General features: G+C 40.8%; 2 protein-coding genes across 3 annotated transcripts in view; one reads left to right on the top strand and one right to left on the bottom strand.

The window, feature by feature from the left end:
* Positions 1–786: 786 nt before the first annotated feature.
* On the bottom strand, positions 787–23,335 carry LOC131104091 (gamma-aminobutyric acid receptor subunit alpha-5-like). The gene is made up of 10 exons (XM_058050876.1): positions 22,959–23,335; positions 22,485–22,563; positions 21,876–21,988; positions 19,281–19,348; positions 18,898–19,118; positions 15,837–15,919; positions 11,155–11,298; positions 5,145–5,297; positions 4,826–5,037; positions 787–3,964 (listed from the first exon to the last, which is right to left on the bottom strand). Exons 1-10 carry the CDS (start codon positions 22,972–22,974, stop codon positions 3,665–3,667), a joined length of 1,389 nt encoding a protein of 462 aa, XP_057906859.1. The 5' UTR covers positions 22,975–23,335; the 3' UTR covers positions 787–3,664.
* Positions 7,411–25,068, top strand: part of LOC131104090 (gamma-aminobutyric acid receptor subunit beta-3-like) — a 50,712-nt gene continuing 33,054 nt past the window's right edge. The window contains exon 1 of one of the 2 annotated variants that reach the window (XM_058050872.1): positions 7,411–7,919. In XM_058050872.1, coding sequence (XP_057906855.1) covers positions 7,771–7,919 — 149 coding nt within the window. In that variant the 5' untranslated portion in view covers positions 7,411–7,770. The remainder of the gene's footprint in view (positions 7,920–25,068) is intronic. The other variant, XM_058050873.1, reaches the window with a different exon arrangement.

The following is a 25,068-nucleotide window of genomic DNA, read 5'->3' as shown; positions in this document are numbered from 1 at the left end:
CTCTTATATTATGTATATTGAAATTAATTTATGTTATGTAGAAATGAATGGAACTGTCTCAATTATGTTTTGTTACCTCATTGAGTTGGATGAACAAGAAAAAATAAGGTCAACTAACACAAATATATTAAATGTACAAACACTTGGTCCAGTGGGTTATTTTCTTTAGTGTATGGTCAAACAAATGATCTTTAAAAAGCAATGCCCAAACAAAAAACACGTACACATTGGTGAGTCAAGTTTTGTGAAGAATGGATAGGGATTGGGCCACTACAGACAGATTCTATCCGGGAACTCTTTTAATCATCTTTGTTTGTGTAACACTGTCTGTCTCCTTTCTTTGTGTCAAACTAGCACTGTACTCTATGCTGTTCATGTAATGAGTCGTTCAAGCGCACCGTGTAACTCCCCGTGTTGGGCAAATAGGCTTCCAGACAGTTTGCTTTTTTATGGAGTGTGACTGCAAAATAACAGACCCTTTTGAAATGGATTAATAACAAAAAACAAGCTAACACTCTACTGTTATTCCCAATAAAGCAAATATTGATGAATAATAAGACAGAGATACAACAGAGGCAATAAGTTTATCATGTATATCATGCTTTATCTACATATATATACACAAAACCCAGAAGTAAAAAAAAAAAACAGTGCTCACATACATGAGACCGCCCAATTGATATCTCCAACATCATTTTTAATTCATCAATTTAAATTCATAAAACAAACACAGTGCATGAAAAACCCCAGTACAATACGTTTTGCTGCAGTGTTGCATGTTTATTAAAAAAAAAAAAGACATTTGATGGAGGAGCGTACATGCACATGTGACGTAGCTCTGCAGAATTGTTCTTAACTGGCAAATAACCAGCAACACTTCATGGAAAAAAAAATATTTCAACACATCATTAGTTTGAGCTCGGGCTGCAACCAACCATAAATATTTTCATAGGCAATTATTTTGAACCTTTTTTGTTTTGATTGATCAAGTAATTGGCTTGGCCTTAGATAGACTAAACCAATATGAACCAAACTATTATAACAAGTTAGTGGTTTGGTCCGCAATGTATCAGAAAAAACTCAAACCTGATGTGTATACGGTAACTTGTCTTGCCTAAAACAGGTCTGCTTTCATGCATGGCTAAGGAAATATTAACATTTGGGAGGTTAAGATGATTAATCATTGATTAGTTCTTACAGCTGTAGCTAAAACCAAGCGTTAATTTTCTATTTAGAACTACAAGGTCCACATTTTCTTTCATCCACTGTCTAAAAGGAATCCTTAGCATACCATTTTCACGGTACCAACTTCAAGGAGTGAATAATGTTACTTTTCTGCCAACAACTACACATAAATAGGAGGCTGACTTATGAAACTAAGTCAATCTTTAACCATTCAAGCATAAAACAACAGTTGTCTTGTGTTAGCAAGTAGGAATCTTACATTTCTGTAACTTTTATCACCAACTTTCATCTAACCCAAAGGATTACCTTTGCAAACATTGGTTAATAAAGCTCAAATAAATTGTACTAAGCTCTATGGGATCAGTAGAGAGCAACATGGATTTTTTAAAAGCTAAATAGGAAGGGATGTCAAGTGGCTTCTTGGGGACTTGCTGCCATGGAGACCTTGAAAGGATCTTGAGCTGCAACTACCCGGACTTGCTTTTATGCTACCTCTGCTTCAATTTTTCTGAGAACAACCGCTGAGCACGTTACTGATGTGCACATTCCATTGAGGTGGGCGCAAATGGAGCATTTACCAGTAAGTCGGCGGTAGAGTCACTACAAAGTGCAGCACAGCAGTACAGCACAACAGATCTTTATTGACATGTCTCTGCAGGCCATCGCCTTTTCATCACCAGAAAGTTACCTTTGACGAAGCAAAAGCTAATTGATCAAAGCAGCAGGCTGTGTCACATGATGTGCTAAGACCTCCTGTATAGCTGCTGTACCGCAGTTTTAACGATCAAAAGAAAAGAATCAAATCAGATAACAAGATAATGATTAAAAAGCCACATTTGCCAATTTTTACAAGCACCGAAAAAATGTTCATATCAACATTAAGACAAAAAGATTCAATGAGAAGAATATCTACACAAGTATTCCCCAAAAGCAAAGCTTTCCCTTTCTGTCTTGCCATGAATAATATGATGTGACACTTCAAACACAAGTAAGTTGTATGCCGATCGCCATTGGCCGATATCAGTGAAAAAGCACAGTATGATATCGGCTGATACTTGCTCGAAAATGCCAATGAGCTCCACCCCGGCCACAGTCTGTCTGCCAATATGGGACTTCCTGTCTTTGTGAGAGTGATATAAGTGTTAAAACCTGCAAAATGTGCCTCAAAAAATGTCTCACTAGGGTGGCGCTTGTGCAGCATTTGGGGGTTTTGGGTGGGGGGGGCGAGCACTTGGCAGGGTGTGGTGAGTTTTCCGGTCGTAACCCGCTGTACATGCAAGTGTGGGCAAAATTTGGGGATGAGTACCGCCTCAGTACGGATTTGGGCGCATGCAGACATGTAGCACTTCTAGTGCAGGAGGAACTTTTGTTGTGTGCGGGGCTGCGTCGAGCCGACCTTGGAGATACATAAACTGCTGTTAAATAGGGTAAGGACTTCAGACACTGGGGGGTTGCTACACTGTGTTGTCATAACACAGAGCGTTAACATGCGTTAAGTCTGCTACACATTTTAATGTAATTAATAAAAAGTGTAGATTTCTGACAGCCCTATTAAAGATACCCAATTCTGCAAACGTACAGTTGTTGGGGATGCTGGACACTCTGTATGCCATGCTCAGCATCATCTCGCTGATTTGAACCGCGTGGGGGGGGGTCGCTCGTCTGTGAATTCACTTTAACTTCAAACTTGAGCTTTCCAGGCTCAAATTTAATTTCCCGCACACATGGGAAATTTGTACAGAACGCATCATCCACAACTGTCCAGCCACAGAGTGAAAGTGGGCCAAAGATATTTCTATTTAATATTCTTGTTGGCATGCCCTAAATGAAGCCTTGTAAAACTTTTATGAGCATTAAAGAGTCTCTTCATTTACAGAGATGATGATTAAGATCAGGAAACCATTCCAATGACAGTCCTCCACATGTATGTTTTCTGTCACCTCCCAGAAAGGAGGCATTTTGGAAAACCTGACTTGCGGTTCAAGGCTTTGAATGTGATAGGAAAATGGTTCACTTTAAAAAAAAACAAACAAACAAACAATGCAACATAAAGTGAAATTATCAATGCACTAAGGCCCAAGGGATTCCATAAAAAAAATCCCTTGTTAAATGCATTGGAATATGGCAGTTCTTCCAGTATAAGCTCAGAACGTCTCAGGCAATTAGCTCCATGGCAACAAAGTGATGCCTAGCTGCAAACATCTCAACTTGATTGAGAAACCGTTGTCAAGTATTAGTAATGGAGAGTGCTCCTGTGCTGTAAGCTGTGACTGGAATATTCACAGCTGCCTTTGAAAAGTGCGACATGCGAACTGCAGCAGGATGAATGCAGAAGAAGCATAGCACCGTTCATAGTTACAAAGCCATCAAGCAGGTCGTTCAGACCATTAAAAAAAACCCAAAAAGGACAGGATTCCATTGCAGCCTTCAAAAGTGCTTGAAGTAAGTTGCTGTTTTTCAAAAAGTGTTCCAAAAAGAGCTAGGTTGAAGCAATAACTCCTTCAATCACTGGTTCCCTGTTCAGATACGTAGCCCAGTAGACAAGGTTGAAGGTTCCAAAAAGAACAGGAAACACTATCCGGGCCATTTTATCGATCTTGCTGACACTGTTGTAGGTCTTCTTTGGGTCTACCATCTTGGTCTCCGAGGCTCGGAGCTGCACAGACGTCGTGTTGGAGATGGTGGAGATGGAGACGTCCTTGTTGAGGTTTGGTGTGTAGTTGACGGCTGCTGAGCAAACATTGTTGGGCTTTTTCGACAGCACCATGGGGTCTCGTTTCTGCAGCAGGACAGATTACAGTGAGCAAAGGGTTTGCTTTGAAACAATCTAAAGATGCCATTTACTCAGCTGTAACACACTGATTGTCTCAGTGGGTGAGAAAACAAGGTCAAACATGGGGTGCTGAGTCTGATCTAAAGTACCCACTAGTATATCTCTGATATGCTTTGGTCTATGTGCAAGCAAAATAAAAATAAAAAATACAGATAGGGATCAATAATGTTAAATTCAGCAAGACTTTGGTTGCATTATTTGTAATACATTGCCCCCTCACTCTCATTTTGTTTTCTTCGCATGTGAATTTAATAGAAGTGCCATCATGACACTCCTAAAAAAAAAAAAAGCTCACTCTAATGACAGCGCCATCAGAAAAAAAACTATAATTAAAAACTATAAAATTAAAACAATATTTTTTTTCTATTGGATGTATTTTTTGTTAATATTTCTTGGTGTCTGGAACAAATTAATTGGATTTACATTATTTCCTATGGGAAACATTGCTTCCATTGTTTTGGTCTGACCTTTTGGAACAAATTAACAATAAAACCTGAGCTTCCACTGTATATTTGTAGTCTTTTTTTTCCCCCTTGAAGTGATTGTTGAAGGCATGAAGGCAGATCATTCTCAGAGCACCACTGAAGATAAAAATAATCATTTGTGTGAAATGGTTGACATTCTATATTGAGCACATAAAACATAACTGTCAGCTTGTTGTAAGAACACGGTACAGAAGGTACAAAAATACTGTAATGATGTTTAGGAAAATGGTTGTCATCCCTAATTTGGACTTCATGGCTAATTCATGTGAAACCAACAACATGTCCCTATTCCAAAAAGGTCAATATTACATCAGGAGCTTACCTTTGGGTGCTGCGCCTCCAGAGCTTTCTTTCCATCCCATGCCCAGCTCCTCTTGGTGAAATAGTTCACAGTGGCAAACTCAATCAGGGCCGAAAAGACAAAAGCGTAACAGACGGCAATGAACCAGTCCATTGCTGTTGCGTAGGCCACTTTAGGGAGGGAGTTCCTGGCACTGATGCTGAGGGTGGTCATTGTCAGAACTGTGGTCACCCCTGAGTGCAAACAAAGGTGAGGAGTTAAAATTGCTTTGTGGCAAGGAGGTTTGAATACGTCTTAACTGCTCTTATTAGTCTCTGCGGTGTGAGTGGGCTTCCCTTACCAAAAACAGTCCGTGCAGGAACAGATTCTCTATTTAGCCAAAATGACACCTGGGACAGGATTACAGTCATGAAACATGGCATATATGTCTGGATGACAAAATATCCAATCTTCCTTTTCAGGTAGAAGTGGGCCATCATCACTGTATACTGACCTGAGGGGAAACAAATGAATAACGCAACATAAGAACAAGATCAATGGGATTCTTGAAAACATGTTATTGATGTGTGATTCCAAATGTCATGCATTGCCCATATTCATGCAGAACTATTGCAGAAGCAAAAGCAAATCTGTTGCAAACCGCTCGTTGGCCCCTCCTTCTCAGACAAAGCGCTATCTCTGATTGGACATCTGTTTTGTTCCTGATTTGTGTGTTGTTGATCATGTCTGATGTAAGAAACCACAGTATGCTTACCTATTATGCTCATTGTTGGCCCTTTTGTATTGAGTAGTGGACTCCTATCGTGTAGCTACACAGAAAGCTTTCTAGTTCTTCCAGAATCTGCACCTATTCCAGTTGTATTTCTTTGGATTTCGCACTTCTTGAGAATACTGTCTGTTTTAATGTATTCCACCTACGGTCTACAGTTGACTCCTGTTGTTGGTCACACTCCCGAGTGCTTAGAAAGACTTCTGGTGTTGTGCCGCTAGCTTTATATTATATAACTTTATAGGAGTTGATAATAAACATCTTCTACAGCATCAGAATATGTCATTAGATGTTTTTTTGTGGGAATACCAGTGTTTACTTGGGTAGCGCTACAAATTGTAGTGGGAAATGGCTACTAGCAACCCTGCTCCCTGTATGCACACTCTATAATGCTACACAGACAACCGCTTTTGCTCCATGACCCTACACAAAATAAACACAGGACACCGAATTGTTACTTACTACTTGCTCTTCTGACTCTTTGACACAACCAAGTAACGTTGGAAAGGCGTCAGGCTTCAGCATGTTTGTCGGCTAGTCCAGCTGCATACTGGCCTATGTTGGTGTATATTGTGGATAGCTTTATGCAAAATCCACAATATATTGTTCAGCAAAATGTGTTATTGTTGGATGTTGTCAGGATGATTTTCAGGGTGTATCTGTTAGCTATTGTACATGGACTTTGACATTGTAATCACATTTACGTACCTGCTGATGGGGTTCAATATCTTGCCCAAGGATACTTTGACACAGTCACAGGAGGACACAGGATCGAACCAGCAAGCCTCAGGTAGGGACATAACCACTCTACCCATGCTACACCTACTGTATCACTACATGCGCCAAAGATGTACTGAATGACCGTGAAGGCCACTTGTTTCATACTGGCCGAATGAATGTATGACATTTTTTATGCAGTTTGTTTCACAATTGTGAAAACTATAGGGATGCTTTTGTAGAATATGTCCTTTATACCACGTTTGGTAAAATATACTAGCCAATGGTGGTATTCTTATATTTTTTGGTTTAAAGGCCATAAGCTTGTGTCTGTTCCATCTCATGAAGTTCTCCTCTCTCGTTCCGTATCGGAAAAGAAAAAAACTATCACCATCAGTAGATTACGCTAATCACAGGTGACAGAGCAGCCAGCAGTGAGGTCGGGTAGAAGAGAACATTACATATTACGGTGAAATGAAGCAGATAATTAATTAATGTGAATATAGCAACCAAGCACAGGTAATTATTATGAAAATGTGATAATGGGGCTGTTCTGCACCTCCTGTTTGACAATGTGCAAGGAAGATAAACAAAAAACCAAAGAGGGCAGAATTTAGTGGGTGTGTACATTCAGGGGCAGGGGTTTGCAATTTTCATTTAAACAAGTGAAGATTGCATTTGAGGCTTAAAAAAACTACTTGCCAAGAGCAGTTTCCGATTGCAGGCAATGTTCAACTATGAAAGATCCAATGACTACACTAAACACACACTAAGACCAAACAAACACAAACGGCTCTCAAGCGCACTCTCTTTTACACACACACAGTAATACACAAGGCTTTCTCCGGGCAAAATCGGATTTTTGAACCTCCCTAATCCCTGGTTACAATCTGCATCCTGCCATCAGTAAGAGGAAGAGCAGCAGTGAAGGGGGAGGGTGGTGGTGGTGGCAGGGTGAGCCTTCCTGTCCTGGGATCCTCCACAGCTCAAATCCCCGCCCACTCGGTCGTGCCACCCCAACACACACTAAAACACTGATGAAGCATGATCCCTGAGTGGTGACGGCCCACGCACACCTCAGCACACACACCCTACCACAGGGAGCAACACTTGCCTTGACTAATCACTCGTGGGATGGATGGGGGCTAGGTGGGAGGGGCGGGGGTCGGTAGATCTTTTTTAAATGAATTTCATGTTTTCTTTTTTAATTTGGTGGATTTTGCTGGATTGCAAAGGGAAGAAGACGAGTGAAATGCTCTGTTGCATCAGCTGGGATGCTTCGTTCATCTACGCCGCCATCTGCCATGACTCGATCTGGATATCCCCAACAGTACTGGTCCTGTGACCCCATTCTCAGCACCTTTTGACGACCTCATGACTTCAAGCTGCCTGACGTTGAGCAACCCCGTCAATTTCCTTTGGTGCAGGAGACTGGATACCAGGGGTCGCCAACCTGGGACTCCCTAGTCACGTTTCATGCATGGATCCCAGCAGGACTGGGAAGAGAAGCATGGAGACCAATATGTTCCTCTGGTGGATTTTACCGCTTTTTTCCCAAGGCTTTGTTCGTCAAGTCCAAGGAGAACTTCCTTTTATGTCAGGGAACAATGCTGCAATGCTGGTCAACTGGTGAGTAGGATCTTCTTACCATTCACACAACACAGAACTTTCATCTAATTTTGGAAATGTTGTTAAGGTTATTTTAAGGAACATAGAAGCAGATACAAGCCATCATGTACTCCAGAAAGTTGTACGCCAATCTCTGCCTTTAGGTACTCAAATGGAACAGTTCTAATAAAAGACACCCATCCCGCTATTTTTAGCACCTTACCTAATTTCACATGTTTTGTTATCTTTATCAAAGAAATAATGTTTTCTTTACCAGCAATTGTGTCTCAGTGAGTCCTAAAAGAAGCCAAACCCAAAAAGTTTTGTAGGTTCTTACTGAAAAGCACATTATTAAATATGTATAGCAGATGTTTGGAATTAATTGACAGCATCTTTAAAATCAGAAATGCATGCTCATAGATGACTTTAATGTATCCCACGGCTCAGGATATTTCATGCATTTCAATCGTCGACTGGGTGATAGCACAAGTAGTTGCTCCAGTGAGCAGGGAAGTCAGCCAAATTTCCAAGACCATCGAAATCTTTTCAGGTTCTGTTGACTTGCCTCCTTGCATGCCTTTTTTATTCAATTGTACCTTTCGGCTAAATTCCCTTACTGGACACATGACTTCAGTTTTCTGACAAATGACTGCCTTTGGTGTTTTGGCCGAGAGGAATTTGTATGTGTCATTGTTTCAGCAAAGTTCTGTGGTAAACTACAGGTTTTAAATCGGTTTACGATGTTTCATGTTACTGTGTCCCGCGGAAGAATACATGTAGCACAAGCATGCAGTATGTGTCTCCTGCTGGGGGGGGAGGACTACAGTGCCTGACTGCACAGCCAATCCATGACACAATAGGGGTCATGGATTCTGCACACTGTTACAAGGAGATCTGGAAGGAGAAGAGATTATCCTTCCAGACTGTCCCGGCATGTTCTTCTTGTGTTCTATGTATAATATGAGTGAATCCCGAGTTAATTTGGGTATTCCGATTTAGATAAAAACTCAAGTTATATCAAATTAAGACCACATGTATTTTTCTGGAGGTTTTGTCTTTGTATTTGGTGTGCAGATTGTGTTTTAATAATATCATAATAATACTGTACAAATGATTACACCCCTGTGGTGAATCAGTCAGCAAAGTTTCGTTAAATAAAAAAAGCCAACATGTTTAATAATGATACGACTCGAAACTGGATGGACGTGTATTACAGTTCCATTTTACATAAGAGCATTAAGCCGATGCCTTTCAATGACCACCACTCCACCCCTCTGCGCCCACCCTCCACGTGCCACAGCTGGCTGTCCAATCCCAACGTGCATGCGGGCTGGTTTCATTTTCAGTGTCTCTGAGCAAGTTGATGTCAACTATTCCACTTGCGGGAGAATTACATGTCGTGCACGCGACAGTCCAAAACAAACCCAGACTTTACTAGCTTGCGGTCAAGATGTCTTCCCTCACTTCGTAGATATCCTAGTAGGCACTGTCACTAAGGTAAACCTGGAGAGCACCTCACACATACACACACATACACACACATACAGAACCAACCAACCAATCCCACACTGATCTATGATGTCATCTTCTTATGCAAAAGCTCTCTGGGTTGGTTGGATGGTGGCCGTAGGGGTGGGGTTTGTGGGGGGTGTTGCTTGGGGATTAACCCGAGGGTTCTCTCTGGTCTGTGTGTGAGTGTGCATATGTGTGTGTGTGTGTGTGTGTGTAGGCTCACGCCAGGGATAAGTGTTGTTTTACAAGGCTGCCCAGGCCCCGTAGACAGCTGGTTGTGTGAGGGATAGGCTACTCTCCCGTACTGGCCTTCACTCATTGATGCTGATCCCCGATAATGTTTCCCACATTTACTCTCAGCCTCACACGCTCATTTCTCCTTCTTCTAATCTAGAATTAGTTACATCACATTATCGCGTATTATACTGATGCCACACTATGTATGTCTTTCAGCAGGTGAAGAATAAAAGTAAAGCGATGGATGATGGATGGTTTGTTTATCGAATAACGGCGCTCCATCATCTGCCTTCTGAACCCATTATGTGCAGGGAAGAGACGATTTTGTTTGGTGGACACACAAATAGTTTCCGGTAGGGCTATGACAACAACTGGTGGTCCGTTTGGTACCTGGGCCTTTATTGGGGATTTAAGCGACCCAATCCACCTCTTAATACCACTACTATCACATCACAATTATATAAATGTGCTTAATATATCACTATATTGACAGTTACTATGGTACCCATTATGTCATTGTATGGTCATACCACCTCGTACTTCGGTACGAGGTGCATTAGTAAAAAAAAATTATGATAAAATAAAAAAAACCTTAAACTGTATTATGGAAAGCAGGAAGTGAACAAATGTAACAGTTACTGATTGTAAAAGTACCAGATGGAGGGGTAGGATTTAATAAGCTTTGCTTCTTCCTACTCCTTTTGGACATGTGGAACTGTGAACTGATTATGTGATGCATTCAATTGTAATCTGATGCATGTTCAAATGAAATAAAACCATTACCATTACCGTAAACCATCAAGAATAAACAAAAATACAACATAAGGATGAAGACCATTATTACTCGAGCAACAAACTCAGTTGAGTTGACAACCTCTACACTACAACATCATCTGCAGCTGTTCAATATCAATATTTACCTTCTCCATCAGTTATTGTGTGTACTCTTCTTCTTCTGGAGATTGGCAAGCAGCTTTTGGTGTGCATTACCGCCACCTTCCGCTCATTGAACCTCGCTTTGATTTGCTCTGATCAACCAAGAAGATGGGGGAAAATGCTGGCATTGCTGTACGCCTGCTAGCTGGCTCTGTGAGGCAAATCTAGAATTATGTTTGAGTGATATCGGACCAGCACTCCTGATTCTGAAGGCTCTGGGCAGATTAAATTGACGTGGCAACACAGACGTTGAAATTGGATTGGACTCAGAGTCTCACATTAAGATCGCTTGTTGAGGAGAAATTGATACAATTTTATGGAACAAATTTGAAAATTTAACTAAAGGCCAGAAGGGGAGGCCCGCCGGCCCTTCTTTCCTTCTTATCTTTTTGTTTGTTGTTGCAAAATGCCAAAGAAAAAGCAAAACACAAATATTTTGAGGTCTCATGATGGGTCATGTAAAATGTCAAATTAGTGTTTTTGGGGGGTCAAATTTTACAAGCTCTTTACAAGAATTTTGAGATTCCCCTGTAATTACAGAAAGGAACTATGCTCATTCCCACACACCCACCTCTGCTTGTGTGTATGTCCTCTGTGCCGGCGGTTTGCCCAACCAGAAGGTACTGGTTGAGTCTGGAGCCATCTTCTGCCACCACTACGGACTTGGCAGCATCTTTAGTCCATGTGTATACCACCTCAGACACCGGATAGGCATCTGATGAAAAAGGAAGAGAATGATTGCATGTTTTCCATCTATTGTATATAAGCCAAGCGTCATACTGTAATAGCATTACAATGTTTTGACCGTGGGAGGTGGGGGTCAAACACAATGTATTTTCATGCCACTTTTGATTAAAACACAACTTTCTTTGTACGCGTGCGGATATTTGAGTGTATTCCTGCTCAAAGCACCCATGTGGGTCAGGGGTGCCAGTCTGTCAGCCGGAGCCAGACCAAGTCAGATTAACCTTCATGTGTTGCGTCACTTGTGATGAAAAAGCCTGCCCTGCAATTTCATCTTGCACTAACAAACAAAGTTGATGTGATATTCATGCCTTTGCTGTTAGACATCGTCAGACATCATTTCATATGCCTTCAGTGTGCATTCAGTTCACAGCTAACAGGCAGCCTATCAAATGTAATGTTTGTGTAAGGAAATGACCTCCACTGTTCATTTCTTTTCTCCATCTAATGTTGCCAGTACAATTAAAACCATGGGAATATACAATGGTGACAATGTTTTCCTCAAATACTGTATTTTCCACACCATGAAGCACACTGGATTGTAAGGCACATTCTCATTTACGGGGTCTATTTCTGTATTTAACCCATACGTGAGGGGCACCGTATTAGAATGCTACAGGCAAAAATCTACAAAAAAAGGCAATGGAAGCAAAACAGTGAGTTTACTTGAACTTTATTCTACTATTTAACAATACACTCACTGTATTTTAAATTAAGTTTCTCCCACAAATCCATCAATGTCCTCATCTTCTGTATCTGATTTTTTTAAATTAAAAAAAATTGAATAAAGCTCATTGATGTGAAGCCAACGACAAAGACCTACCTTTCAGTTAGTGCTTTATAGAGCGTGTGTGCGTGTGTATACATAATGCATACAATTTCACCTATTAGTGGAAAAAACGTTTAAAAGATTTCGGCCCCTATTTCGGCTTGAATATTTGTTTTTTCAAAAGAGCAATACCACTCTGGGTGCTCATATGCCTGCTGGAGGCTTGTGTAGCTTTTAACATAGCTATGGCCTTAATTAGAGTAGGAGGAGGGTAGTCAGATTGGAATAAGGGACTGTTGGTGATTTTCATTATTCTCAACAAGAGCTAATGACTTTGGCAGGCATGATAGTGCCGCTGTGCCAACTTCCCCACAATTCATGCTGAGCACTGAATGCCGGGCGCCAAAAAGGTTTCCAGACTTCTCACTCACTAATCCTCGTCTGCCTGTTTGAAAATGTCAATGATGCAAGTGCGGTACAATTTTGCTTGCAGGAATTCAATTAGTGTTCGTGAAACTATTTCTACAATAACCTACACTTCAACACAACTGTTTCCCCAGGGTATATTTCAACATTGAAGTTGATCAAATGTACTGCAAAAAAGGTCAGTAAGGATAATTTATCATGCCGCCTATAGAGAACATACTAACTCCTTATTTCTAAAATCACAAATACTTGAACTTGCTGATATAGTTAATCTTCAAACAGCTAAAATAATGCATAAGGCTAAAAACAACCAGTTACCTAAAAATGTCATCCAATACTTCTCTACAAGTGAGGAAATATGATCTCAGGGAAGAACTACATTTGAAACACTTATATGATAGGACTATGTTAAAAAGCCATAGCATTTCAGTATGTGGAATCAAACTATGGAATGGATTGAGTAAGGACCTCAAACAATGCACAACGATGAGCCAATTCAAGAAACAATACAAGCAGTTGATGTTTGCTAAATACAAGGATGAAGAGTCTTGAACCAGTCATGATGTGCTATATATATCACTATATTGACACTTACTATGGTACCCATTATGTCATTGTATGGTCATATCACCTCACCACCTGACAAAATAATAAAAATTAAATTAAATTAAATTTTAAAAAATGTAAACAAAAAAAACTATATTAGGAAAGCAGGAAGTGAACAAATGTAGTAACAGTTACTAATTGTAAAAGTACCAGATGGAGGGGTAGGATTTAATAAGCTTTGCTTCTTCCTACTCCTTTTGGACATGTGGAACTGTGAACTGATTAACTGAACTCAACTGAACAATTGAGTGCATTGTAATCTGATGCATGTTCAAATGAAATAAATTACCATTACCATTACCATTACAAATAGCACACAACCACCAGTGCAAAAATGTGTGCTGAACAAAACACTGCATGAATCACAGAATGAGTGCGTGAGAGCTGATTGGCTGAAGGCTAGTAGGTAAATTGGGTGTTGTAGGACAGAATGGATTAGAAGGAATTTACTTGGGACAAATTTAGAGTGGCTCTTCACTTATTTTAGTTGCACTCTAAATATACTACTGCAATCTCTCCAATTTCCGGCTTCACTCTATCATGGTTTTCACTGATATTGTGTAAATGTTACAGATTTTTATTCTTATAATAAGCATTTTCAAGTCTAAAAATGGCTAAATAAGCTCAAACACAAATTTAAGGCATTCAAAGAAGTTGAAGTTTAACTATAGGGGTGTTATCTCATGTCGAGAGGGCTCTAATCTGAATTTAGAAGGTTGTAAAAAGTTTTCTGTGAGGAATTCTACTCCATAGAAATTCACTTATTACCAACTAACCGTCATAGATGAGGGATTGCTGGATTTGCAATGTCTGGGGGAATTTATCAAGCCATGGGAAGAGTCTGTCAAAGCTTTTGCCATGATGAACTTGAAGTCACAGTATATGACCAGAAGAATGGGCTTAGGTAAATACTATCATCAAGTAATTAATGCATGCAGGTTATGGGACTAATCGTTGTGGTTGGGGAAAAAACCCCACAGTCAATGTTTATCTTTAACAGCACTCTGTGCCTTGGGAGTAAAGAGCTGCATTATCAAGTCACAACACTTGGACAGAGGCAGCATAGAGGAAGAGATTTGTCGGAGATTAATTTTAGCCATTTTTCATTACAGCAGGAAATGGAGGGTACAGTCAAACCACTGCGGATCACTAAAACAATGTTTGTGCCACATGCTGCTTACTTCCAGATAAGAAATTGTACATGTGTTGCAGTGGAGAGTGTGGACAAAGGTTAAATCAGGTGATGTTAATGTCAGTGAGTAATTATGATAAAAATTGATGTTTTGTGCAGAAGGGCAAGTAAAATATAACAGCAGATTATTGCTATTATGCACGCACTTCTCACCTGCAGGGCATTCTCTAAGGCGATTAGGTCGGAGTTTGCCCTCGGAATCCCAAGTGGCCCCTTACACTGTAATTGGATTGCAGTCAAATGTGCTTCCCCTATATAGTGACAGTGGCTGAACTGTGTCCCACCGAAATCTGGGGATAAGAGTGTCATCCTTTTAGCCCAAGGCTTGGGAGGTGTGGCATTTGGCCAGATCTTTTTTTATAAACCCCTAAAGGTCACTGCAGTGATACACATGCCCTCGCCACTATAGGGTAAGCACATTGGGTACCTTAATATGGGAACGCCCTACTGATGGGTGGCCTAATTTAGTTGCTGAACACATAGCAGCCTAATCCTCATTGACCTGCCAATACAACTTGTGTAGTGTTGTGTATTGTGCTCAGTATTACACTGGTGTGAAAAAATATTTGCCCCCTTCCTGGTTCCCTTTATTTATTTTTATTTTTTTTTACGTGTTTGTCACACTAAAATGTTTCAGATCAGCCACATTGGGGGCTTTTCCAACATGAAGTGCCTTTTAAGGTCATGCCACAGCATCTCAATAGGATTCACGTCAGGACTTTGACTAGGCCACTCCAAAGTCTTCACTTTGTTTTTCTTCAGCCATTTAGACGTGGACTTGTTGGTGTGTTTTGGATTATTGTCCTGCTGCAGAACCCAAGCTTGAAGTCACCAACAGATGGCCAGACATTCTCCTTCAGGATGTTTTGGTAGACATCAGAATTAATTGTTCCGTTTATCACAGCAATTCTTTCAGGTCCTGAAACATCCCCAGACCATCACACTGCCACCACCACATTTTACTGTGATGTTCTATATTTCTGAAATGGAACAGTCCCTTTTCCCCAGTGTCTTTCTTATTGTAGGGTCATGAACACTGACCTTAACTGAGGCAAGGGAGACCTGCAGTTCTTTCTTTCAATGTTGTTGTGGGGGTCTTTTGTGACCTCCTGGATGAATCCTCACTTCTCTCTTCGGATAATTTGGGTTGGCTGAGACTCCTGAGATGGTTTATTACTGTTCCATGTTTTTGCTGTTTGTGAATAATGGCTCTCACCGTGGTTCGCTGGAGTCCCAAAGCTATAGAAAGGCTTTATAATCTCAGTTAGGTTATGTTTTAAGAGGGGGCAATCACTGTGTTTGTCTCCCTTAATCATAAGGATGGAACATCATTCATTGAACATCTGCATTTTGTGTTCATTTGTGTTGGCATGGACTAAGATTTTTTTTTCATGATCCGAAACATGTAAGTGTGACAAACATGCAAAAAATAAATAACAATACTTTGGAAGCAATGAGCTATTTCAGTTCACATTGTTACCAGGAAGGTGCATTACAGTAACATGAATTCACTCACAGCTGCCAAACTTAAGAGGGCAGGCGTGGGCATCCATGGGGAAATCCTCCAGTTGCATGGGACATTCGGCCGATATTGTCAACCTGAGACAAGAATCAGAAAAAAGGTTTACGTTTAGGGTAGTTCAACATAAAAAAAATACAACAGTGTACAATTGTGCATTATCACTATACATCAACTAAATTCTCCAAAAGTCTATATAAAACAGATAAGATATGCCCAACAAATAAGCATATCAAATCCGCTGTGACCTATGTAACAACAGATAAGAGCACTTTTAGATTATAATTAATGTATGAATAACATAAAGAAGGTTAAAATGAAGTTGCAATAATGAGATGTTATGCACAAACGGATTCCAATAGGTAACAAATAAAAATTGTATATATTGTGGGTGACAGCACTGTCACCTAGTGGTCACATCCTTTGTTACAGTCTTCTCATACACAGTATGAATAATTTTTTGATCTGCAATTTTCTACACATATAAAATAGTTAACTTAGCATGTAGGCCCGTGTTCGATGATCCGCTTGGGCATCTGGGTGCTTGGGTTTTCTCTGTTTAATCCGGTTTCCTCCCACATTCCAAAAACATGCTAAGTTAATTAGCGACTCGAAATTGTCCATAGTTATGAATGTGAGTGTGAATGGTTGTTTGTCTATATGTGCCCTGGCGACCAGTCAAAGGTGTACCCTGCTTCTCGCCCAAAGACAGCTGGGATAGGCTCCAGCATACCTGAGTGAGGATAAGCATCATATAAAATGGATGGATGAACCATAGTGATGTAATGTCAGGGTTCCACAACCCATGCTGATTAACATGCATGACAAATATCTGTTCCTGCTTATCGACCATGCGATGAATCAAACTCCTCTGGGTTATATCTTTGCATGACGAAAAATCCAGACAGAAATTCAGTGATATAATGATGCAAGTTCAGTGAACTTGATCTATTAAGTGGTGCAGAAAGCGTTACTTTAGTGCCGTTCAAAGGAATCCTTTTTTTCCCCGTGAGCTTTACTCTGATCTTAATGACAAGTGTGTGTCCAAGATGTGGTGAAATCCTCTTGGGTCATGTTGCTTTCCTTGCTCCAACGCTTCCCGTGCACATAAGGAAGCAGAATGCTTCCCAATTATATGACTCAAGTGAACAAACAGCTCTGGTTAAGAGGCCACCTCTGGTTGCTCCAGAGCATGCGTTCCACACCAGTGCAGTATTACTCAATTGCATTAGTGTGTCCGTCTAAAACTAACAAAGGAGAGTAGGGAGGAGAAATGATATCTTAGAGAAAGTTTGCAGCTTTACTCTATCACAGTTGTTGGAAAAATAGATTTTGTAGCTGAATAGGGCACAATAGTCTTAAATGTTACATATTACTAATAGCCGGATGAACAGACTTTTATTGCAAGTTTGAATGATCTCAAAATAGCCACAGTAAACCCTAACGAGAATTGCAGCTATAACCCACGGAGAGCTAAAACTCAACTCTGAATTGCGACGTCACTTTCTGCCTGTTTGCCCCCTCAGCTCCCCTTGCACCAGACCACATTTACGGCAACACACGGGCATGAGTGTTATTTATGTCCTATATATCTTATTTACTCTTATTATGTCTGCTATATTAGTCAATGAGAGAGTAAAGGAGACTATAGGGGTGTTATATCACATCTAAAGGGCTCTAATAATGTTAAAACCCATTGTAAACATGTTTTCTATGCTCTAAATACAAAAATATTTCATTTATAAATGAGGAATCATATTTAAATAAATTCACATATGTGATAAATAAGGGATTGCTGTATTGGCGATAATTCAAACCAGCAATAAAAGCCTATTGGTCCAGCTATCAAGTCTGGTGCTTGTGTGTCTCAAGGAATATTACAGTAACGTTACTGACACCTAGTGACCGGTGTTGAATACCACACTTCATCACATTTTTAAATGCCTCTTCTGAATGCTGTATTATTACATTTTACTTAATTTAGCCAGTTTTATGCTTGAAAATGCTCAAATTAGACAAAAACTACATACAATTCACATTTTTACTAATAATGGGCGGGATTCAACTAAGAAACGGTAAGATTTATTAACTAATAAAGCTTTGAAAAAACATGTTAGAGAGAAGCAGTGGAATTCAAAGCAAAATCAATCAATCCCTTTTGGAAAAATGGATAGGCCAGGGACGCCGATGTGCATTTGTGTGTGTTGCGGAAATAAAATCAGAGGTGCACACGGTTAAGCCCTGCTGGTAATAACAAGCCCAGCACTGGAACAATCTGACGATTAAAAAGCAACCCACCGCTGCCTCATTTTCACAGAGGATTGGATTCTGACGTCATTTTTAGTGCCTAAATCTACTTGTGGTTACACAAACATATAATAAAAGTGCAATCCCCTGCTTGTGGAGCTCAAATATCAATGTTTGTTTTACTATAAGGGATTTTATGATGCGAAGAGTAGGAATTATGAGCTCTCCGAATAAAAGTCAACAATGCAAGTATGTGTGCAATGTTCAGTCACGGAATACAGTATTACTGATTCAGGTTGCTGTGTTGGTTTTTAAATTTTTTACATGAATTGGATCAACACGCTGCTGAATCACAATGTGGTTTATGTCAATATGTGACAGAATCAAATGAGCAATCAAGTTGATTGAACTGGTAAATACTATCAATAAAAACTATTCCAATTGTCATCATGCTCTAATTATAAATAACGTGGATGAAATATCGGAGAAATTTCAGTAATGCCAACATAAATGCTGAGTAATTCTACACTGTGCTTTTTTTGTTACTGCACAGCACAATTTTGTATAAGTAGGACCAAACACGACCACTTGGAGTCGCTGTTGCACCATTCGAAAAATGACTGATCCCACTTCTGCATTTGAATAGGTATTGTGTACCGCATGACCAACCATATTATTCGTAATCTATGAAAAGCTTCAAACACCCGGTGTCAAAATTCTTCATTTTAAAATATGTTTCAGTTATTAAATAGCTCATATGTCATTATCATTATTTTATCTGGTTTTATTGTTTCCACCTATGGTGACCTACCTCATCGTGTAAAGCAGAGTGCCATCATCCTTGAGCCTGAGCAGCTTGTTTGGTGTGGTCATATTGTGAGCAATGGACTTCTTGCCATTGAGGAAGAACGTGTCCGGTGTCCAAATGTTGCTGGCCAGCAAGTTGTTCAAGGGCAACATCACCATAGGCCCTTTGAAGCAGAGGCGCTCATCCTTCCAGCTCTGACGGAAGAACACATCGATGGTGTATTCCTGAGAAGATAAACAAACAGTACGAAAAACAGAACAGAATAACACTACAGTTCTTTCATGGAGTAAGACCTTGGTCACATATTGTACCAATTACATCCAAAACAAATACAGTAATGTTCCATCTGTATGGGACAGTGGGTGCATGTCGGAAGACATACTCACCATTTCTGTGTCGGATACCGGTCCAAAGCTTGTGACAAAAATATCTGTCTTGATCTCTGTGACGTTCTCTGTTGAGAAAGCATGAAGATAGCTTCACAACTGGGCCTAAATTTGGAACACTCTTGAGGGATTGTTTGTTGTTTTTGTTTTGTAGTGGACCTGCGAAAGATCCAACATTGTCATTCCAGAAAAAAAAGAAGAACATAAAATTAAGCAACAATCAATTAAAAAAGACTGGGAAAGAGCATCACTATATAATCATTTAGTAATAGTAATCCCTCATTTATTGCAGTTTTATATTTTTAGTTTTTATATTTTTGTAGTTGCAGCAAAGAAAACCTGTTTACAGCCTTCTAAGTACAGTTGTTAACATAATTATCGCCCTCAGTGAAGTTAATGACAACTGACACAACTGAACACAAAAGGCATTTTTTATTATTCATAAAAAAATAAAAAGTTGATGTAAATTTGATGGAATATTTACACGCATGTGTTCATGAATATGCAGTGTCCTTTTTTTAAATAAAGATTTTTTCTGCCATGAATGAATGCCACATTCCAGAAAAAGAACATCATACCAATAGTAAAATATAGTGGTGGTAGCATGATTGTCACTTTTTTTACACAGGGCCTTGTCAGCCATGTTTCATTTAAAAACTGCATTTTGTGTTCAGCTGTGTTGCCACTGACTCACATTTAAATTTGTTTGATGATCTGAAACATTTAATTGTGACAATATCAATCCAGGGCTGCACGGTAGACGGGGGGTTAGCGTATATGCCTCACAGCTCAGAGACCCTTGTTCAATTCCATCCTCGGCCATCTCTGTATGGAATTTGCATGTTCTCCCCGTGCATGCGTGGGTTTTCTCCGGGTACTCCGGTTTCCTCCCACATTCCAAAAACATGCTAGGTTAATTGGCAACTCCAAATTGTCCATAGGTATGAATGTGAGTGTGAATGGTGGTTTGTCTATATGTGCCCTGTGATTGGCTGGCGACCAGTCAGACCAGAAGTGCCATGGTCTCCAGATACTTCAAGGGTGTCTGAGACATGAAAAATATACATGATACATTTTCCTATGGATGGAAACGGCCCACCCTTTCTATGCACATTCTAAAGGAATAATTGGCTGCTTTCAACTATGCAGCATGGATGTGGCTTCTGGGCTGCAGAAATCAGATCAATATTAAGCAATGCTGCACTGGAATTTGTACCCGGTGTTCCTGTCTTCACACTTTTTAAAAAATGTGTGAGGTGCTCTCACATGACAATTGTGTGAAAATGAAAGGTGGGACACTGCAACAAAATCCTCCACCATGCATATCAATTTGTTCCTCGCAGGCTTTGATTACTTATGATGTGGAGAGAGCTGCTTATTGTACAATGGTAGACGAAAGCCTTGAGTTTTTCTTCTTTTGTCAACGGTAGCAACTGTTACCAGGCTCTTTGGGTAAGGTTTTGCAGCCGTATAGAGCAGCCTCACTTCTAGCTATAGCACAAAGGTACAATATGTATGTATTGTCTACTGGTGGTCCTTTGTGTTACGTACGTATTTACATGCTTCTGTAAATTAATTACAAACTTACATTTTTTGGCTGATGAACACGGGACTCGTTCGAGAACTACTTCTTCTACAATGGAAGAATACACTAAATCACGTACACTTGATTGCAAAGTTTGCAAAGCTGATCAACTAACAGGGTGCAACGAGGATTGTGTCTGTCATATTGTATGAGTTAAGTATCAGTGGCAATATCAGTATGCAGTATCACATCATCAAGCAGTATCACAGTGGCTACCGTGCAGCCACACTACACTCAACACTTGACTGTCGCTTTCGCCTTAAGAATAATGATGGTATTGTAATGAAAAAAAACAAAACAGGCTACCGTCGGCTGCAACTATTCCAAAACAACATCAGCAAATTCAACAGTCCTCTCAACTGCCACTACTTAGCCTGTCACGTTCAACGACAATCAGAAATCACAAAACTCTTTACCCTACACATCACTGCTAAATGATCTAATACTATGAAAGTGACAGTAACAACTAAGCAGTCTAGTGGTCTTATTTTTGTGATGGGAAGGTTGCTTGCGCGTTGGCATTAGTTTCATTTTATTATAATATTTAGTGTCGTATATTATGGATTTTATTTCAGCTGCATAGGCGTAAGATCCGACTTATAAGAGAAAATATGACTTGCATATGAATCGCATTTTTCAAAAGGAACTCATACGTAACCCGAGGACCACCTGTATGATAGAACTAAAGGAAAACAAAGGATGGACATCATGGCGTTTGTCAGCTGAAGGCAGGTGAAAAGCTTTCATTTGTAACGGCTCTAACATCTTTAAATAGCAGTGTGTCAACTCTCAAGGTTTGCTCCCGTTGCCAAGGCAAATAGTGACGAGAGCGCTCCGATTCTGCTTGCATTGAGTGACGCACCCGCTTATGATTGACGGTGTTTGGCTTTCACAACTCAACCATTCAGCTCAATTGACACATTATCCCTCCCCCATGCATATCCCTCAAAGCAGTACATAACAATCCCAGTATACGTAGGGCGGCAGACAGACAGACAAGATGCTCCAACCTCCAAGGCCGGGTCGCAGCCTGTTGTCATAACCATCAAGAAGCCCGTCCAAGATCCTTGTGAACACCGTGCTGTCGTTGGCGGCAGCCTCCTTCTGAGCCTCCTGGCAGGCGCTGAGAGGGGAGAGTTCAAGTTAAAGACCCAACAGTTATCCGTGCTTGTGTTATAGTGTGGTTAAATATGATCCACAATGGCTAACATCAAACAAAAACTACAAAGGCTTTGGCTTGTAATTTTTTAAAAAGAAAGTCAACTGAAAGGTTATTACATCATATAAAACAAGGAGGGCTCATCTGCGGCTACAAGAGTATATCTGAGTTGGATTCAAAGCATGTTTGAAGAGCCACTGATGGGAGTGGGTTATTCTGCTGATTTACTGACAGCACGGCCAAGGATCTTTTGCACTTAGGGCAGCGTGTAGGGATATGTCATCCATCAGTGAGAAGGAAGCACAACCCAAAGGAAGGCTCAGCGAAAAGGTCCAGGACACCCAAGAGTTTCATTTACAAAAAACAAAATACAACACAACACATTTAGAAATTCACCAGAGGGGTGTAATGATGTCAGTGTGCTTATGATGCATTCACGGTTAAGTTCAGTTGTGTTTACCCTTTTTGGCATCCAAACAGAAGGAGGGGAACCAGGAGCCACGCCATGCAGGCTGACATCCTGCTCACTTTCTTTGCAGCTGGAACACATGCACAAACAGCAACAAATCACTAAAATTGCCGTTATTAGCAGATATTACATCTTCTAAGTCCATGTGATGCTCCATCAAATCACACAAAGAAACTCTTCCCTCAGCTCTTTCAAGGAATCATTTATCAAACCTCTGCTCAATGAGGCTGTAAGCTGCAAGTCCTTGTGCGTCTCGCCACACTTGCACCAACAGGGGAGGCAATTTCACTGCAGCATGGCCCTGTTGTTGTCCAGCTCAATAGCTGTGATGCTCCGACGCATGTACAGGGCCACCCCACTCTCCCCCTTACTTGCAGCCATCACCGTGTTCCACTCTTCATCAGCAGCCCTTTCACACCATTTTCACAGGAGCATTGTGGTTGTAAAAAAAAAAAAAGATAATACCTGAACACCGGTCCATTGTTCACGATTGTTTTGACTGTACTCCTCCTCTCCTTGAGGGTTGAGGATCCCCGATGAGAGGCTGCACCGGTCCAGCCACCTAATCCCGGTGCTGGTCGCTTTGCTCCCCTTCCTCTTGCTCCACTCTCCTCGTTCCTCTCTCTTTCTCTCTCTCTCAGTCTCTCTCTTTCTCGGAGTCAGACGTTGTTGTTGTAGTTGTATGTCTGCATCTCTCCAGCATGTGTTCGCACCCCTTCTTCTTCTTCTTCTTCACCGGCTGCTGCACCGCGTTTCCTCACGCATCACCTCCAGAGGTGTTGCGGCAGCTGCAGCATCAGTCGGCCAGCTTCTCCTCCGAGGAGACCGGTGTGACTCCGCGTGACGTGACGCCGACTGGTGGTGGAGAGGAAATAAAAGTGCTGCAATGGAGGTCAATTATTTGATCCCATTGGTGGGATGACAACCAAAGGAGGGGGTGTATCAAATACAATTAGACCTTAGAGTCTTGTGCTTTGCCTTGCAAAAAAAAAAATCATCTAAAATTATATGGAAGTGCATTTCAACGTGCATTTCCCTTTTTTGGTCTTGTAGGTTACTCTGTAAAACAATAATTCAAAAACAATGCAGATTCATTTCAGGAACAGGATAGCTTTCTAAGCTAAAAGCTTGTTACATTTTTGTTCAATAGTTATAGGATAGGACTTTCATAGCATTCCGGGTTTGTGTTGGACCCTAGAGTATTCACAGTGCTTCACTTTCTCTCATTTTATGACAGCCTTATTACAAAATTGAATCAATTCATTTTCCCATCAATATTCTACACACAAAACCTCATATTGTAATATTTTTGAATATATTTTTTTCTGTGGCGAGTGGTTAGTGCGCAGGCCACACAGCTAGGAGGCCAGAGTTCAATTCCACCCTCGGCCATCTCTGTGTGGAGTTTGTTTGTTCTCCCCATGCATGCGTGGGTTTTCTCCGGGGACTCCGGTTTCCATGCTAGGTTAATTGGCGACTCCAAATTGTCCATAGGTATGAATGTGAGTGTGAATGGTTGTTTGTGTATATGTGCCCTGTGATTAGCTGGCGACCAGTCCAGGGTGTAACCCGCCTCTCGCCCGAAAACAGCTGGGATAGGCTCCAGCATGCCCAAGAACCTTTTGAGGATAAGCGGTAGAAAATGAATGAATTAATGAATATTACTGTAAATTTATTCATTTGGGGCTGCACGGCGGTCGAGTGGTTAGTGCGCAGACCTCACTGCTAGGAGACCCGAGTTCAATCTAACCCTCGGCCATCTCTGTGTGGAGTTTGCATGTTCTCCCCGTGCATGCGTGGGTTTTCTCCGGGTACTCCGGTTTCCTCCCACATTCCATAAACATGCTAGGTTAATTGACGACTCCTAATTGTCCATAGGTATGAATGTGAGTGTGAATGGTTGTTTGTCTATATGTGCCCTGTGATTGGCTGGCGACCAGTCCAGGGTGTACCCCGCCTCTCGCCCGAAGACAGCTGGGATAGGCTCCAGAACCCCCGCGACCCTTGTGAGGATAAGCGGTAGAAATTGAATGAATGTATTCATTTAACAAATCCTGGGTAGTCTATTAATTGCTTCCACTGTAAAGCAACCTGGGAAAAAAGTTATGTGAGTTTCAGTATAAATGCAAGTTATTTCCCTAGAGAATAATTAAAACATTATCAGTAACTTTATGACAGTATGTTTTTTTAATATGTGTAACATACCATCATTTTCTGTGGTTCTAGTCTAATTGCCATGTATTTCATTGAGCCCTTAAAGGTTATTTTTGCTTTGATTAATTAGCACTGGTCCCATCATTTGTCAGTTGCAGGGAAGAAGTCAATAGCACCCATCGTTTCAGTAATTTATGGGTCTCTTAAATGTCTACAGTGCCCCCCCCCCCCCCCCCCCCCGATGAAGATCTCATCCAGACAATTGCCATCAGAGGGTAGCCGAGTTCCATTGACTGCATTTTGTTGTGTGAAATGTCGTCCAGCAAAAATATGGAAATGAGCGGAAGTTTTCTGCAAGCAGGAGGTTGTGTTCAGCACCACACCACTCTTGAACAGCTCCTGTAGAATGTGCTGTGAAGAA

This window comes from Doryrhamphus excisus, chromosome 16, assembly GCF_030265055.1.
Source record: "Doryrhamphus excisus isolate RoL2022-K1 chromosome 16, RoL_Dexc_1.0, whole genome shotgun sequence".
In the NCBI taxonomy this organism is placed as follows: domain Eukaryota; kingdom Metazoa; phylum Chordata; class Actinopteri; order Syngnathiformes; family Syngnathidae; genus Doryrhamphus; species Doryrhamphus excisus.
This window is presented reverse-complemented; position numbering and strand designations above follow the sequence as displayed.